The sequence below is a fragment of the Oncorhynchus clarkii genome, chromosome 17 (assembly GCF_045791955.1).
Source record: "Oncorhynchus clarkii lewisi isolate Uvic-CL-2024 chromosome 17, UVic_Ocla_1.0, whole genome shotgun sequence".
Lineage (NCBI taxonomy): Eukaryota > Metazoa > Chordata > Actinopteri > Salmoniformes > Salmonidae > Oncorhynchus > Oncorhynchus clarkii.
In genome coordinates, this window is record NC_092163.1 from 43,449,658 (window position 1) to 43,467,547 (window position 17,890).

General features: G+C 39.9%; 2 protein-coding genes across 2 annotated transcripts in view; both read left to right on the forward strand.

Moving 5' to 3' along the window:
* The window catches only part of LOC139369758 (CFAP20 domain containing), a 51,596-nt gene extending 42,672 nt beyond the window's left edge, over nucleotides 1–8,924 (forward strand). Inside the window, exons 16-17 of the mRNA XM_071109019.1 lie at nucleotides 6,371–6,474; nucleotides 8,803–8,924. Of these exons, the coding sequence (XP_070965120.1) occupies nucleotides 6,371–6,474; nucleotides 8,803–8,924 (226 nt within the window). The remainder of the gene's footprint in view (nucleotides 1–6,370; nucleotides 6,475–8,802) is intronic.
* Nucleotides 8,925–12,816: 3,892 nt separating this feature from the next.
* On the forward strand, nucleotides 12,817–17,297 carry LOC139369760 (protein FAM3C). The gene is made up of 9 exons (XM_071109021.1): nucleotides 12,817–13,069; nucleotides 13,194–13,304; nucleotides 13,413–13,442; nucleotides 14,446–14,572; nucleotides 14,803–14,861; nucleotides 15,010–15,060; nucleotides 15,344–15,428; nucleotides 16,494–16,620; nucleotides 16,851–17,297. The coding sequence occupies exons 1-9, from the start codon at nucleotides 13,057–13,059 to the stop codon at nucleotides 16,935–16,937; spliced, it is 690 nt and encodes a 229-aa protein (XP_070965122.1). The 5' UTR covers nucleotides 12,817–13,056; the 3' UTR covers nucleotides 16,938–17,297.
* Nucleotides 17,298–17,890: the final 593 nt, after the last annotated feature.

Below are 17,890 nucleotides of genomic sequence, written 5' to 3' on the forward strand. Positions count from 1 at the left end.
TAGCAGATGGGCATTCAGGGGACGTCGCAACGTATGAGCCGGTTGACTAACCCCCTCGAGCAGATTACGTATTAGGTTGGGTGGAGGAGGTTTTGTCCTTTTTGAATTTCCTAACAATACGGGTCCTCCGCCAACTGCTTAAAGGTAGCCAATATGTTCAGCCTGTAAATTATGTAACCTCCCTTTCCATCAAATCTCTTCCGTAACGTTATCTATGATGGGAAATCGTGGAGGTAGGTAGCCTAGTGCTTAGAGCGTTGGGCCAGGAACCGAAAGGTTACTGGATTGAATCCCCTGACAAGGTACAAATCTGTTGTTCTGCCCCTGACCAAGGCAGTTAACGCACTGTTCCCCAGTAGGCCGTCATTGTAAATAAGAATTTGTTCTTAACTGACTTGCCTAGTTAAATAAAGAATAAATTAAATAATTCACTGATCCTGAAGTGAGAATGGATGGAGGGTGCGTTCATTCTATCTGTCCATTCAGAATCAGTCAAGAGACCCAGGGCATGGAACCCTTCCTGACAAGTGTATGAAACCATACACAACATGTAAATATGAACACATACTAACAGATTCCCACCTGTAGAAGTGTGTCAGTGTCTCATTAGCCAAGGCTGTCCCGGATGATTAGCACCGAGTTAGTTAGTGTTTCCGTTGGCGCAGGGCCCAAACACACAGAGGTCTAATACACCAGTCACCTGGCTGTCATTACTTGGCTGTCATCACCTGGGCTTGGGTCTGGCTCACCTCACCTCATCTTACAGGATGCCATTGCCATTACTCATTAGAGCTCTTCTTGTCATCCTCTCTGCTCGCCTCTCAATTAGATGCAGGGCTGTTGTCACTCATTAGCACACAACCCGCTCTCTCGCTCGCTCTGTCTTTATGTTTTCAAATTCTTTGTGGGTCTCTCCCTCCCTTTCTCTCTTTCCGTCTCTCTCTCTGAGGACACACGTGCAGCGCCACCAACATGTTACAAAGGATGACAAAAGTGTTGCATCACCTGTCTCCAGGTTGAATTATGCATTGTTCCTGTTGGCTCAAACATGTCTGATTTATTGATGAAAGGCAGGGAAGGCTTCCTGGTGTATATATCTCTGTCCCCATGATGTATTAAGTGCTCCTTTGTGGTGTTAAACCACATGACTGTTGAATGAACCTGGCAACAAAATTGCAGTCACGTAGGCGAGTGTTTTTGAGGTTCAATTTTGTTTGTATTATACTTCTGTTTCATTTCACACAAGTTCCTAAACCTTCTGTCCTTGAGACTGTCTCTGTCTTTCAAATGTTCAGACTGAGTGCTTGTGTTTCTGCTTGACTGCGCCCTGAGGCAGATTTGAGTACACTCTTAGAAAAAAAAAAGTGCTATCTAGAACCTAAAAGGGTTCCCATAGAACCGTGTTTTCCAAGAGTGTACTCAAGTATAGGCTTATATTTTTTAAGTATAGGCTTGTTAACCGAACCCTATCCACTAGTGGCCTGTATTTACTACAGCAATACTACAAACACTAGATAGGTGATGACTGAATTTGTGTTACTGTATTCAAGTACAGCTACAGTGGATCTGAGAGGTGTGGGATGTGGCACGACAACCAGCTTTAATTATCTCTCTGTCAGTGGAAATCTTGTCTGTTCTTTCTCTTCTCCTCTCTTTTATTCTTTCTTTCTTTTGTATTCAGACAGACCCCCAAAGGTGTTTTGTGTTCTGAAAGCCCAAAAGTGAAATCTTCGGTCTTAAGTGTCCTGACTGGCACCATTGTCTGCAAGGCTCCACTGTCAGTTATTTGGAGTGGTAAAGTTTGACAGTTGAAACGGTGCTGCTGCTCCCTGCTGTAGTTTTGTCAGTGCTTTTCTGACACATTTACCATGTTCCTCTGTGTGTGATATCTGTGCCTTCTGCCTCTGGCTGGTAAACAAGCGTTGCATCTCCTAAACACCCTGTCATGGAGATATGGAGATATTCTCACTGAACACAGAATCTGATGCATTCTCACTGAACACAGAATCATCTTTTTACAAAGTCTATTTTCAAAAGAGATAGAAGTGCCAACATCCGTTTTCTTTCGTCTCCAGCTCCAAGCACAGATGTACTGTAGGAGTATACCCAGCAAACCAGGAATATTGGCAGAACATTAGCTAAGATTACCATGAAGTTCTAGTTAGGGTTTTTTCTAACACCAGGATGACAACATCTCAAAATCTTTCAAATAATGTTTTTGATAACAATTTTTTTTTTTACGTTTCAAATTAAATGTTCTCCTAACATATTTTATTTTTTTTAAATCCAGCAAATCAACGTTTTAAAGAACTCAGACAGGCTGTTCTGTCAACATCAAACTCATTTTTTGTGCAATCTGATACAAATATTATCTGAATGTCAGCACAACTGGACAGTTTTTCTGTTTGTTTGTTTTTTTGTGTGTGTTTTTGGAACCACTCTTGTCATATCCCCACAATGTTCTCACCTAAATAAGTATTTTAGGTACTTTTAAAGAGCAGACTAAATGTGTTCTGGGAACGTTCTTGCAACATCAGGCTTATGTTTTATACAAACATTGTGTAATCATCAGCACAACTGGACAGTTTTTGTGTTATGAGAACATTTGCCGCAACCTAACAAATGTTCTGGGAACTTCTGCAGAACCAATTTTGGTTTGCTGGGTACACTATAGATAATGTTTTTGTTTTTTTACACTAACCTCAAGGTAAAATACTTACTAAAAGGGACCTTCATCTTCTGTCAGGTAAAAAAAGGCTAATTTATTTCCTCCCATCTCCAGTTCACTTTTATGCCATAAATATAATGACTTAACAATTCAATCTACAGTCTCTCGTCCAGTCCCACTTAACAATTTCCTCTCCCTGCAGGTAGGTAGCTGCTGTCTGCAGCGTTGAGCTGCGTTGTCCTTGAAAATAGCTTCCATTAAATCTGCCTGTGCTTTGTGCCTCCCAGTGTGGAGTCAGAGGGGGGGGGGGGGGGGGGGGGTAAATGGCTCCGGTAGGGGAAGGAAATATTATTTGGAATATATTTGATTTTAGCTTCGGTCTGGAGAAGAAGTGATGATGTATTTCTAAGGGACACAATGGGGGAGGGTTACTATCTAGTCCTTGAAGGTGAAATTGAAAATCAAGTAGGATCTATATCTGACAGAAGTATAGAATTGCTGTATTTGTGAGTGTGTAGATAGATGTATTTACAAAAAAACGAACTCAGTGGAAGCATGTTGTTTTCCCCGTTTAGAGATTGAAATTGGAGACGTCCATATTTTACCTAAATGTATTCCGCAGCCACACTGTTAGAATGGAGGAGAGAGTTACACATCTCAGTCAAGTGATGATATCATATCAACTTATAGTGACTGTTCATTTGGAATATCAAAGATCAGAGCTAACTGGTGGAAGAGAAGGGGGAATCCAAGGCATAGAGGAAAGCAACTATTCCTCTCCAATGGAAAATACTTCTTAGCTGTTATCAAGTTCACAAATGTCCTAAAACCTGTGGACAGTTTACTTTCGGATGTGTTCAAACTATCAGTGACTTACTTGACTCATTCCTTTTAACTCCTAGTTGAACAACTGGCCTCAAGCCATCAGTAAGAGAGGGTCTTTTTGAGATTGTCAACTAGGAATCAACTTCAACCATAAAGGTGCCGTTCTGAAAGTCAGAGTTTAGGAGACAGGGGGCTAAAAGTAGTGGGAAGGAGATTTGGTTCAGTTCTGTCTGTTGCATTGACCTCTGATATAAATGAGAGAGAGAGAGAGCCCTGCTGGTAGCAGTACGGTGACACACACAACACACACACAAATATACACACACACACGCTGATGCAGTCTGCAGTGCTCCTTCACCCCCATCTCTCGTGTGTAGGAGGAAGAGTATGTCTGTCCCCCAGCAGTACAAGGTGTAATACTGTCCCTCTGACTACCACAAAGACTAGTGACACTCAATTTTAACAATTAAATCCATTTTAATCCCACTTTGAAACATGATGCCACTTTGAAAATAAATTAAACCTTCGAGAAGAAAATAAGTTAAATTCAAAACTTCATAAACCTCCCATGATGTTCTCTGAAGCCACTTTTTTGCAAAGAAAGTGCAAAAAAATTGAAGACTAGCTTAAAGGCGATACTTATCTGGATGGTGTCTAATGTAGTAATTTACTATACAATGATACTGCCTTGCCTATTTTTCTCCAGTTTCCACCATACATCACTATATACTTACATTTAATTGTTTAATTTCTAACTCCAACGGGAGTGCTGGAAGGGGAGAATGGAGCACAGGGAAGGCAGTATACGGGCCTCTTGCATATAAACTGAGTTTATATGTATTTGGCTAAAGTGTATGTAAACCTCTGACTTCAACTGTATATTTGGCCTTGTGTTTTAGGTAATTGTCCTGCTGAAAGGTGAATTTGTAGCCCAGTGTCTGTTAGAAAGCAGACTGAACCAAGTTTTCCTCTAGGATTTTGCCTGTGCTTAGCTTTATTCTGTTTATTTTTATTCGCTTCAAAAAAATCCATAGTCCTTGTCGATGACAACCATACCCATAACATGATGCAGCCACCACCATGCTCGAAAATATGAAGAGTGATACTCAGTGATGTGTTGTGTTGGATTTGCCTTGTATTAAGTACAAAACATCATTTCTTTGGCAATTTTTTTTGCGGAGTTACTTTAGTGCCTTATTGTAAACAGGATGCATGTATATGGTTGAATCTGTGCTTGAAATTCACTACTCAACTGAGAGACCTTACGTGTGTGTGGTATGTGTGGGGTACAAAGATGGGATAATCATTTTAAAATCATGTTAAACACTATTATTGCACACAGAGTGAGTCCATGCAACTTATTATCTGACTTGTTAAGCAAATGTATTTAGGCTTACTATAACAAAGGGGTTGAATAATTATTGACTCAAGACATTTTAGCTTTTCATTTTAGGGAACCACACATGCGGAGATCATCCGTTCACCTACTTTGCGTCTCAAAGACATGGCGGTTGGAACCAAAAATCTCAAATTTGGACTCATCAAACCAAAGGACAGATTTCCACCGGTCCAATGTCCATTGCTCGTGTTTCTTGGCCCAAGCAAGTCTCTTCTTATTATTGGTGTCCTTTATTAGTGGTTTCTTTGCAGCAATTCGAACATGAAGGCCTGATTCACACAGTCTCCTCTGAACAGTTGATGTTGAGATGTGTCTTGAACTCTGTGAAGCATTTATTTGGGGTGCAATCTGAGGTGCAGTTAACTCTAATGAACTTACCCTCTGCAGCAAAGGTAACTCTTGGTCTTCCTTTCCTGTGGCGGTCCTCATGAGAGCCAGTTTCATCATAGCACTTGATGGTTTTTGTGACTGCACTTGAAGAAACTTTGAAAGTTCATGAAATTTTACGCATTGTCTGACCTTCACGTCTTAAAGTAATGATGGACTGTCATTTCTCTTTGCTTATTTGAGCTGTTCATGCCATAATATGGACTTGGTCTCTTACCAAATAGTGCTATCTTCTGTATACCATCCGTACCTTATAGGCTCAAACGCATTTAGAAGGAAAGAAATTCCACAAATTAACTTTTAACAAGGCACATCTTTTAATTGAAATGCATTCCAGGTGACTACCCAATGTAGTTGGTTGAGAGAATGACAGGAGTGTGAAAAGCTGTCATCAATGCAAAGGCTTGCTACTTTGAAGAATCTCAAATATAAAATATATTTTGATTTGTTTAACACTTTTTTGGTTACTACATGATTCCATATGTGTTATTTCATCGTTTTGATGTCTTCACTATTATTCTACAATGTAGGAAATAGTAAAAAGTAAAGAAAAATCCTTGAATGAGTAAGTGTATCCAAACTTTTGATTGGTACTGTGGGGTACAGACACTTGTGTGAAATCACAGCATGTGTCTGTGTCTGACAAATGGTCCTACAGACAAGTTCTCGGTTGTTGAGCCAGTTAGAACAGAACAGAGGAGATGGGCTGGGAGGCCCAAGGGCAGTGGACGGGGAGGTTCGTGATGGCCCATGGTGGTCTAGTCTAAAGAACAAAAGAGATGGGAGGCTTTAGTGGGCCTCATGGAAAGATCATCAGGTGCGATCCCTACAGTATTTTATTGCACCTTTATTTAACCAGGTAGGCTAGTTGAGAACAAGTTCTCATTTACAACTGTGACCTGACCAAGATAAAGCACAGCAGTTCGACACATACAAAGTTTTCTGATTGATTAAAACTGTCCTCCTTTTTTGACATTATCCGCTATTCACAAATTGTTAATTGACCTACACCGCAACTAATATTATGAATTCCTAATTGTCTGATAGCGTCTCTGTAGTGATGACTGTGTTCTGATGCCTATTGCCTCTAGGGAATGGATGGAGGTCCTCAGCCCTCCCATTATTCCTCCTAGCCAGAAAAAGGGGAAGGGGTCAGAGGGCACAAGGGACCATCGGAGTGGACCCCCGACCAGAGGTGCAGGCTTGGCTCAACACCTCCAACACCAAACTCCTTGTCCTACACACACACACACACACACATACACGTAAACCTATAGAATCCATATAGTTTTTTATTATTCTCAGAAACCTGTGAAATGGCACCACCGTCACATTCTGCTAATGGAAATGTTTCACAAGTGTCAGAAGTTAGACAGGCTGAAATGTTAAAGCTCTCTTTAAAGAAGACACAGGGTGGAAACGAGGCAGAGCGAGGAGACCCCAAAAAACTAGGACCAATTAGGGCTATAGATCCCAGGAGGCTGCAGCTTTCTGTTCTCCCCGTGACTCCACAGGTCAGAGACAGTCTCGTTACAAGGCTGCGCTTCCAAAGACACGCCTGCCGGGGTTAATTGGCAAAACCTTTCCAATTTACAACATCATTTTAAACCTCTGACACATTGTGTCTCATAATTAGTTTTCATTATCATCCATTGGAGTTTCCAATTAGACACAATGTTTCTCCCAGAGCATTCCATTACCTTTTTAAGTAGTTAACTGCCCGTCAATTTAACAACTAAAATAATGGCGGTTAAAGCAAGGGGTTGGAAATTACATCACCTTTTTTATTTAACAGCTTTCAGAATGTGTCTGTGCGGTATTCTGAGGTATGAGGATCCTAAACGTGACTGTGCTGATTGATGTGAAGAGAGTGTCTGAAATGGCAGAGGAGAAGTTAAGATTCACCTGGGTCCCAAGGTCAGCAGACCCTTACAGCCTCCCAGGAACCATTTAAGTCCACTAAATAGTTCTGTTCACAGGGTAGTAGGGGTACAGATTCATGGCTTACGCTGCTCGGGTCTGGTGTTGGCCGTCTCTTCAGTCGTGCACTTACAGTTCATACACGGTCTTGTTCAGTTCTCGCCAAAAGGAATATTTCCTATGAGGAAATCGGAACGCTTGTTCAGTCCAAAGGAGGCTGGTGGGATGAGCTATAGGAGGATGGGCTCATTGTAATGGCTGGGATGGAGTAAATTAAACAGAGTCAAACGTGGTTTCCATGTGTTTGATGTGTTTGATATAGGGTTGCAAAAAGAGGGTATATTATTGGAAACGTTCTAAGTTTACCAGTAAACTACCAGAATTTTGGTATATTTCAAGGATTTTATGTAATCTATCACAACACATCTAGTGGCCCTTTTGGGTGCTTCAAATTATCACAGGTGTCTTTAATAATCACGTGTAAAATATATTAAATAAGATGATTTTAAAATAAAAATAAAATGACAAAGCTGTAAAACATTATCTTAAATATAAACCATCAACTTAGTGAACACCATTGGTGTTTAATATGAGGGCTTCAGCATGAAATATCCTTTATATATATTTTTTTTACACATTTGATTTATTTTACTATGCCAATATGTATTTGATGTCAATATTTTGGCGTCAAACTGGTGGCAGTTGTGAACCCAGTCAACAGTTAGAAGAGTTGCAGAGTTAATTGAAAATAACGCCATTGTTTTTCATTAATTAGGCTATTTCTCTTGAATGATATGGTCTATCCACTAGAAACTCATGGACAATATGGACACAGATATAATAAAATAATACTATATATGAATTTTTAAAAAGTTATTCAGGTATAAACTACCAAAGTTAATTACAAAACTTTGGTCAATTCCAGGTATTGGAAACTTAGAAAGTTTCCAATAATATACCCTCTTTTTGCAACCCTATATCAAACACATCAAACACATGGAAACCACGTTTGACTCTGTTCCATTTATTCCATTTCAGCCATTACAATGAGCCCGTTCTCCTATAGCTCCTCCCACCAACCTCCTCTGGTTCAGTTGTACTCTTCTATTTATTTATGGGGGGTAATTTATAATGTAGCGAGCTAAATGACCGAGTGGCGCAGCGTTCTAAGGCACTGCATCTCCGTGCTAGAGGCATCACTGCAGACCCTGGTTCGATCCCTGGCTGTATCACAACTGGCCGTGATCGGGAGTCCCATAGGGCGGCACACAATTGGCCCAGTGTCGTCCTGGTTAGGGGAGGCCGGAGTAGGCCATCATTGTAAATAAGAATTTGTTCTTAACTGACTTGCCTAGTTAAATAAAGGTTCAAATAAAAACATGTAAATGCCACCTTTGCAATCTCATCAAAACGTTTGGCACTTCTGAGAAAAAAAATGACAAAGGAAATAAAAAGGGTTGGACCTCTTAATGTAACCGGTTAAGGTGTTGGAAATTGGAATAGTAGGGAGCCAGGTTGACGTCCCAGTCGGGCTACCCTCCCCCTGGTGTATGTGCATGTTATGGTATGTCATAACTGCATGTTCCTCCTGTTTGTGTTTCAGGGGCTGAGGGATCAGTGAATGGAGGAAATGAGGACGAGGAGGAGTACCTGAATCTGCTCTATGATCCCTCTCTTAACTGCTACTTTGATCCCCAGTCTGGGAAATACTATGAGCTGGTTTAATTCATCAAGCTTGTTGATGAGCAAAATGCAGGAAAAGAACAGAACAGGCATGTTCACTGCTGGAAAAATAGATTTTTTTTTGTTTTACTTAATTACGCTTTTCTGAACTATTAACGAGCCTTAGAAAATATTTATACCATTCTGTTATCCTCGGTTGTATTTAATATGGAATGGTGAGGATGCTCTTGTAATTCATTGTTTATACAGTGACTTTTTTAAGTGTTTTGTACTGTATAGTGTGTATGCAGTAGTGTGTGTGTCATGTGTGTCCTCTACACATATTTGTGATTAAACGTGTTTGCTTTACCCTTGGCTCAAATGTTTTTGTCCTTTGTTCAATTTAAGTGGTTAGACTTAGCCAGGGGCGGACTGGGAGAAGAATTTGGCCCTGGCATTGGATCCACGCCAGCCCACGTCACTGTGTGCACCGCCAACTCGCCGTAACTGTCTCAGCATCTTCTCTGCTGTCACTCTGTGCTTCTTCTTGTTCTCTGTTTGTCTTGCCTGTCTGCTTAACCCTTATACATTATAAAAGCCAAGCCAATGATTTAGGCTGTATTGCAGATGAGTGCCTGTCAAATGTGTTCCCCTGAATCAACAGTAAGTGTTAATTACTATTACAGGGCATCAGACTAACATTTCCCCTGGTGGCACTGGTGCCACTAACTTTTACAGTTGGTGGCACCAGCCCATGTTTTAGTCTGACCCAAATCATGAGCAATCATCTTATAAAGTAATTCATAGTGCTTTATTAATATTAAGAAGTATAATATATAGACTACTGAGGTAGGCCTATTCAAGAAATTAGTTGTTTCACCTAATATGTCCAAGAAATAAATATTTTGGTGTGTGTCAATTTCAACCAGAAGTTTTCCAGAAGTGCCAGATGGCCAATCCGCCCCTGGACTTTGCCTACACAAGACTTACAAGACAAATCAGGACTGCACTTAAATAGATTATCTTCATTTTTCCTGCATTCACTCTATTACTATGGACAATACATTTCTGTTGATTTCACTGCTTATAAAATGTTAATATTATATTATAAACATTTATTTCAGACAATTTCCCCCAAAAAATATTCATACAATTTATGCAGCTGTTTCATGGAATTTGTACTTTTGCCCATTCAAGAAACATGCAAAACTCAATCATGCAATATAGCCTACCTTTACAATCTTGTCCTCTCGAACTTCCCTAAATAAGGCATTCCACCTCCTCCAATCAGAAAAGCCTTTCGTTTCCACGTAAACAGGTGAAAAACCCAACCAGGAAGTAAACAATAATGGCGATGACTCCAAGAAAAATAGTTTGTAATGTTTTAAAAGTATTTATTATTTTCTTTATTCAACAAACACTTTGTGAGAGACCCACCACTAGTTTATCTTCAACCCAGAAGTTATCGGAGGACAGGAATGAGATCCATATGAGAAGTGTCACCCCCACCAAGTCGTCAACTCAACAGGTGAAGTAGCTGTAGCGTATCCGTTGTCTGTCAATGTAATCGTTGTTGACAGTTGTACATATGCGCATACCTAGGCATTCGGTTAAATGGCAATCACATTTGTGACATTTCATTTCTCAAATTAAATTCCATATCTTTGTCATTCAATAGGCAAGACTGCACCCGGGGGTCATTGCAGCTGTGATATTCGTTACATTTGCTGCAGTTCTTGCTGCAGTTTATATCATCAGAAAATACTGCTTTCCCCGCAGGTATTTGTGATATTGATATGGATCATCAATAGAGCTGTGTTGGCCTTTCTATTTTAGATCATTATAGATCGTAATATCATGAAAGACAACATCAAACATGTTGCCTGTCTGGAGGTCCAGTATTCTGGATGTTGGCTGCATGTCAATATGAATGGAGCCTTTTAAGGATTTATGATTGTCTTCATGAGGTTGTTCATTATGCTCATTTTATGTTATTTCATCACTGAGTAAACTTGCTTATCAGGTGTAGTGCCCAGGGTACTATCATAATGAACTGCTTAAGTCATAGTCTCAATAATAAATCATGTAAATGTTAAACAGTGTTTTCTTTTCAGCGAGGCCACATACAGGTACTCAGTGCTGAGGCGGATGGAGGCTGAGGGGTCAGGAGGGACTGAGGAGGAGGAGGAGGACGGGCCCGGGCCCTACACACTGGGGGAGGACTCTGATGAGGTTGGTGGACCTGGTACTGTGTCTGTCATCCTCCTCGTCACTATAGTGGTATAGGGTGAAGTTGCCCCAGGACTCTTGGGTCAGTTTTGCATTTTCCCTACTGATGATTAAGGTTAGGATTGGGGGAAGAGAAGCTGATCCTAGATTTGCATCTTGGGGAAACATTACCCCTGAGCCACTATAGTCTACTCCAGAACACCTGTCTTAATCAGGGGATGGGGAAAATTACATTTTAGAGACTAGAAAAGTTTTGGCAACACCTAAGTTATACCATAGGCTATACGATAGTAATTTTACCTGCATGGACAGTTCTTGGCTGCTAAACATTGGGACATGACAGGCCATTTATTTCATAGGCCTAGTCTACTATATATTTTTTTCAGGGTTTGTGGGTGTTTTTGCTGTGATAAGAGATCTAGTCGTGTCTTTCTTCTCTTTTCTCCCCTCCAACAGGATATGTTGGAGTGAATCATCATTCGGATGACACTGCTCTGCGCTCAGGTTAGCTGAGGTCGACTGTGAAGTGTGTGCCGAAATGACTGGGCTCTTTTGCATTGACTAGTTACAACAGGGCTATTATCCACTGATGCTGGTTCTAATTCAGGGAATTGTTGTCATGACATGCATACCTTATTCTACACATCTAGACTGTTAATAATATTTGTAAATATATAACCGATACCAATGGCAAGCAGACCAAAATAACCATTCTTCACAAGTATAGAAGCTGTGTCTGCACTGTATACCGCAATCAAATCGTTCTATTTGTTACTGACCTCTTCAAGCACTGTTTCAGTTGTTGAGTATTGTCGTGTCATCTTTAAGTATTATTCACACGTTTAATGTAAAGTATGTGGTACGATGTTAACGTAACACAGCTGCCCAGGTTTTGTCTTTAAGACACAAGCTGTTGTGGTTACGTCCTTTAATTCTTATTATTTTTTTGTCATTTAGCTCTTATCCAGAGCGACTTACAGTAGTGAGTGCATACGTTTTTCGTTGTTTATTTTCTTTTTTTAATATATTGTATAAACATGTTGTATAAATGTATTTCCCCCTGAGCAGAAATTAATATGTCAATCAATCAATCAAATGTATTTATAAAGCCCTTCTTACATCAGCTAATGTCACAAAGTGCTGCACGGAAACCCAGCCTAAAACCCCAAACAGCAAGCAATACAGGCGTAGAAGCACGTGTTTGCCGTTCTGTTTTGTGTTTGCCCTTCTGCACTTTGAAATTAAATCATGTACAGTACCGTTACTGTGAGTTTCTTCAGTGCTTATCAATAAAGAGATGCTCTGCTCACCTGACATTATCAGCCACACCCCCACACCTGTGTATGCTAATCACATAAACTAACAATCCAAAGGGTAAATATGGAATCAAGGAAGGGAGCGATTCCAGTAACAATAACGCCATCAGGCCAGTGTATGCCCTCTTGTCCTGTATGCCCTCTTGTCCATTATGCCCTCTTGTCCGTTGGCCCATTCCCAATCACACTGCTGTGTTCTACGTTAGGTGTTTGATTTCAACACTAGAGGACAGTAAAGGTATGGCAAAAGTAAATAGAACTGCGAAAGCTGCCTTTTCTCAGGTGAAAGGTCTCATTGTGTTTTATTGTTTGATCAAATATCCGTTGTCGTGTCCTCCACGGTGTGGCCATCTTGTTTATATGGTGGGTGTGGGCATATTACCATATCCTGGTTTCACAATGTACCTTACAGGAGTGTTGGCTTTTACTCTATACTATAGGCTACAGGATAATCACTCTTGGTTCTCTATTGAGGTTGAACACTGCTGTAGGTTTTACAGGATGACGGTGGAAGTGGGGACTGTTGCTTGAGCTATACAGCATGACAGAGGAGAGTACTCCAGGCTGGCAGGAAATACTTCAGGAATCTCTTCTTCCAGTGTAAAGAACTGCCAAAATACTAAGGAATTGTCTTCTAATTGGCTGTTGAGATGAGACCAAGAGGTGAGAGCTCTGCTTTTGCATGGTATGGAAATGTTTTGAATAAGTTAAATGTGATTGAGTGTGGAATTTGCATTATCTCACATATGTGTTGTTGTGGTTGTGTTGCTGTGGTTGTGGTTGCTAGACGTTGTGTATGCTGTTACTTTCCTCATCGTCATCCTCGTTATGTGGGGAATCTATACCAATCCACCCTACATCCATCAGAAAGCAAGGGTTATACAACAACATATCTTTGGTAAGATCACTCTTTCTCCATATCTATTTCTGTGTGTCTCTTTTGCCCTCTACTTAATAGTTTTCCCCCTCAGTATAATAGCACTGTGTTGTGTTTCTCTTATTTCAGGAGCTCAAAGAGCAACTGTGGTCACTGCTGGTAAGTGTTTCAAGCATTTCCATTTCAGCTATTTCCCGTCTATCTTAATAGTATCAATCAATCTTCATAGCTGAACATGCCGAATATTCAATACATGCCAAATGCTGAATACAAAAGTAAAATATTCTGCGGGAATAATTTATTATGAAGTAAATAGTTGAACTTCAAAGTGATACAGACAGTTCAGAAGTGTCTCTTATGATGTCTGAAGTTTTCTCTTTGTCCCTGAACCCTCTGTCGCCTATCAGTCAGTAATCTTTAGCTATTCAGAGCCTCCTCCCTCACTTCTTGAAAGTAAAGCAGTACTCTGTTTCATCAGATCTAGGAGTGTGATAGTGCTGGTTCTAAAGGAGAGAGACGTAGGAGGGGGGTCCTGCATATGAATTATGTCTCTCATAATATGATTTTCTTAACTTTGCATTAATTTAAACTTTGTATCACACTTTGTATCATGTGTAACACTTTGAATCAAATCTGAATAGGTTTCCATCTACACACAGTACCAGTCAAAAGTTTGGAAACACCTACTCATTCAAGAGTTTTTTTATTTATTTTTTTACTATTTTCTACATTGTGTAGATATTTTGACTACCTCATGAATCTGGTTGAAAGAATGTCGAGAGGGTGCAAAGCTGTCATCAAGGCAAAAGGTGGCTACTTTGAAGAATCTCAAATATATTTTGATTTGTTTGCCACTTTTCTTGGTTACTACATGATTCCATATGTGTTATTTCATAGTTTTGATGTCTTCACTATTATTATACAATGTAGAAAATAGTACAAATAAAGAAAAACTTAAATTAACTTAAAAATTAAATTAGGAAAAAACATGGAACGAGGAGGTGTGTCCAAACATTTTGACTGGCACGGTAGGTTGCTTGACTGGTTGTATATGAGACTTATCATAAGGATGTGTGTTACAGCTGGATGAGTATGTTGTTTTCTCTGTTGGTTTCTAAATATATCATTTCAACACATATCTGTCTGTGCCTGTATTTGTCAGCTGTGCCTGAAATCTCCCATCCAAAATGCAGCCTTTCCGAAAACTGCCCTATCGACCATTTTGCATTCCAAATCAAGAGTGGAGCAGCGACTGTTGTGGGCCCAAAGATCTGTTTTGATGGTAAAATGTATGTGTGTTCTTAACCAATTTACATTCATATTGTTAACAGAAATGGACTTATTAGCTAGTGATTATTGAGCAAGACAGAAATATTTGAATGCAGCCCACCCCTACTTTAAACATGTCCCAAATTTAAACGTGGATATTTTCACCATGACACTTCAGCTATTGCACATGTGATTGCTACTCCAGCTCTTGTGTTTGCAGTCTTGTGACATGTGACTCTCATCTCCATAGTGTTATGAGTGGTGTGATGAACAACGTGGGACCAGGCCTGAACCTAGTGCTGGTGAATGGTGAGCTCAGCTTCTCCTAACTTCACCACACATAAGCTGTGATGCACATAGACACACTGCTATGGAGTGAATGATTGGATTTTGCAAAAGGGAAATGGGATCAGACATGCCTGACGTGTTATGCAATGTGCATCTCTTGTTTTCATAGGTGAAAATGGGAAGATCGAAAAATTTGACTACTTTAACATGTACTCTGGAGGTAAGGGCAGTTATAAGGATGCAACATTCAAAAGGCACTCGCACACCTGAGCTATCTTTGTTGCAGGTGCACGGTAACAATTGAATACGATACTAGCAAGAGCAGCGTGGGGGTATCACTACTCTTTATAAAGCTTTACGTATCGGCCTCAAGGCCTTCGTCAGAGCTTTTTTATTAAGATGCAAAAGCGACATGCATTCTATATTCTGATGGAAATGTAACGTTTTTTCATCTAAACTACAGTTTTTTCCCCCCGTTTTTTCCCCCTACTTTCTCCAAAAAGAAACAAAGGCCATCTTGGACTTCTTAAAGACGATTAAACCCGGAATGATTGTTCTGGTGGCATCTTTTGATGATGCAGCGACAAAGTAAGTTTAAACTAGTGGTGGGCAGTGGGCACCAATATCGATCATTTGATATGATATCGATATATCGTTTGATGTTAATATATCAAATCAAATCAAATTTTATTTGTCACATACACATGGTTAGCAGATGTTAATGCGAGTGTAGCGAAATGCTTGTGCTTCTAGTTCCGACAATGCAGTAATAACCAACAAGTAATCTAACTAACAATTCCAAAACTACTGTCTTATACACAGTGTAAGGGGATAAAGAATATGTACATAAGGATATATGAATGAGTGATGGTACAGAGCAGCATAGGCAAGATACAGTAGATGATATCGAGTACAGTATATACATATGAGATGAGTATGTAAACAAAGTGGCATAGTTAAAGTGGCTAGTGATACATGTATTACATAAGGATGCAGTCGATGATATAGAGTACAGTATATACGTATGCATATGAGATGAATAATGTAGGGTAAGTAACATTATATAAGGTAGCGTTGTTTAAAGTGGCGTTGTTTAAAGTGGCATTTCCTATCAATTCCCATTATTAAAGTGGCTGGAGTGAGTCAGTGTCATTGTCAGTGTGTTGGAAGCAGCCACTCAATGTTAGTGGCATATTGTGATATCAGTTTATCCTTCCTGTTAACCTACACTATAATGTGAAAAAAAAGCATAAATGGCTGTTCCTGTATGCACAAAACCCTCTCACAGACCTTCTCACAGGCTGTCTACTTAGTATTCGTAGCATGCCTGCTGAGTCATCACTCGGTAGATGGGCCTCCCATTGTATTCAGACTGGGTGGGTAGGTTAGGCTCCCAGAACATTCACACCTGGCCCAATGAGCAAACCGCAAACAGATGTCTGGACTTCCCAGAGCAGAGACAGTTGTAAATGTTGTTTTTTTGTAAACCAATATATTTTATCAAGATAGAAATGCAACTGATATAGATTTTCCATATCGGTGCCCATTTCTAGTTTATATAAATTCAAACATTCATAAATCAATATTCATTTTACATCCTGTTTTCAAATTCGAACAGTCACACATCCACTCTGACCCTCAATCTCTCCTCAGGATGACTGAAGAAATCAGGAACATATTTGCGGGACTGGGAAGCAGCAGTATCAAGGATGTCAAATTCAGAGACAGCTGGGTCTTTGCTGGAGGCGCTGGGACAGAACAGAAAAGCCCCTTTGAGAAGGTGAGAGAGCATTTGTAGCAACGACACTGTCTACAACAAATATCAAGATCAATCGATATAAAATCCCTATTCTGTCCAGCAACATTTTTGCAATACTACTACACAATTATATAGTAGATACTATAGTACTATAAGCTCTCTCTACTTTTGTAATAAAGCAGATGGTATATAGTGTGACAGGTTCTTTGATGAAACTACAGTGTGATGATTTCCTATCTTCTTTTGTTCAGCTGGCTGCCAATAATCAGAAGACCAATATTTACGGAAACTGGCCAGAGGTGGTGGAAATAGCCGGCTGCTTCCCCAGGAAGATCTGACTAGACATTCCATACAGAGATCTCCGAGTATACTGATCTAAAATCATGTCCATCCTATCCATGTATTGTTATTCATTATTATGTCAAAGGCTAAACAGATCCTGAATCGGTACTCATACTATATGAGACTTTGTATAAGTACAGGCCTTGATATACTTCCTATGAAACTGGCTTGATGATTGACAGATCAAACAAACCACTGTCAGGATCACTCAACTTTAAGGAACAACTTCTCTGTTAAGACTGGGCATTCATTGTGTGTTTTTTCATGTCAGATTATTATGGTTACATCATTTTTTGCAAAATAGAGGAGTTTCAAAGTATGTAAAACAATTAAAAAGAACATGTGTTTTTAAGAAATTTGAGAGATGTTGTTTCAAATTAAATAATGAATCTTGGGCTCCCTCTATAGGATTTTTATTGAACTACAGTTCATGAATTGAACTGAACTTTTAGTATTGTCATAATCCCGGGCCTAATTTGAAATGCGCTGCCTTTTGTGTAGCATCATACTTTTCCCTGGAGAAATGACTTACCTCATTCACTGTTGTGTGTTTAGCGTGGTAGCACAACTATTTTGGGAGGGAGTCACCTCTCATTGGTTGACTAACTAGATTGATTTTTGATCCTTCGATATCGGCTCTTCCTATCATTGTGAAGCAGAATTCACCAAGCGTTGGATTGTTCACCCACTAATAGGGAACGTGAGCTGGGTTTAGACTGTCGTGAGACAGGTTAGTTTTACCCTACTGATGATGTGTTGTTGAAATAGTTGATGTGTTGTTGCAATTCCATCTCTACCTAATCCCTGTTGTTGGTGTTTTCCAGGACTCCCTTGCCTGGTTCCAGATCTGTTTGTGCTATAATGTGAATTCCTTGTCACTCATTATCATGCCACACATGCTCATGTTTGGCGTGACAATGAAACAGACTGGCACCCAGGCTAAGGACTC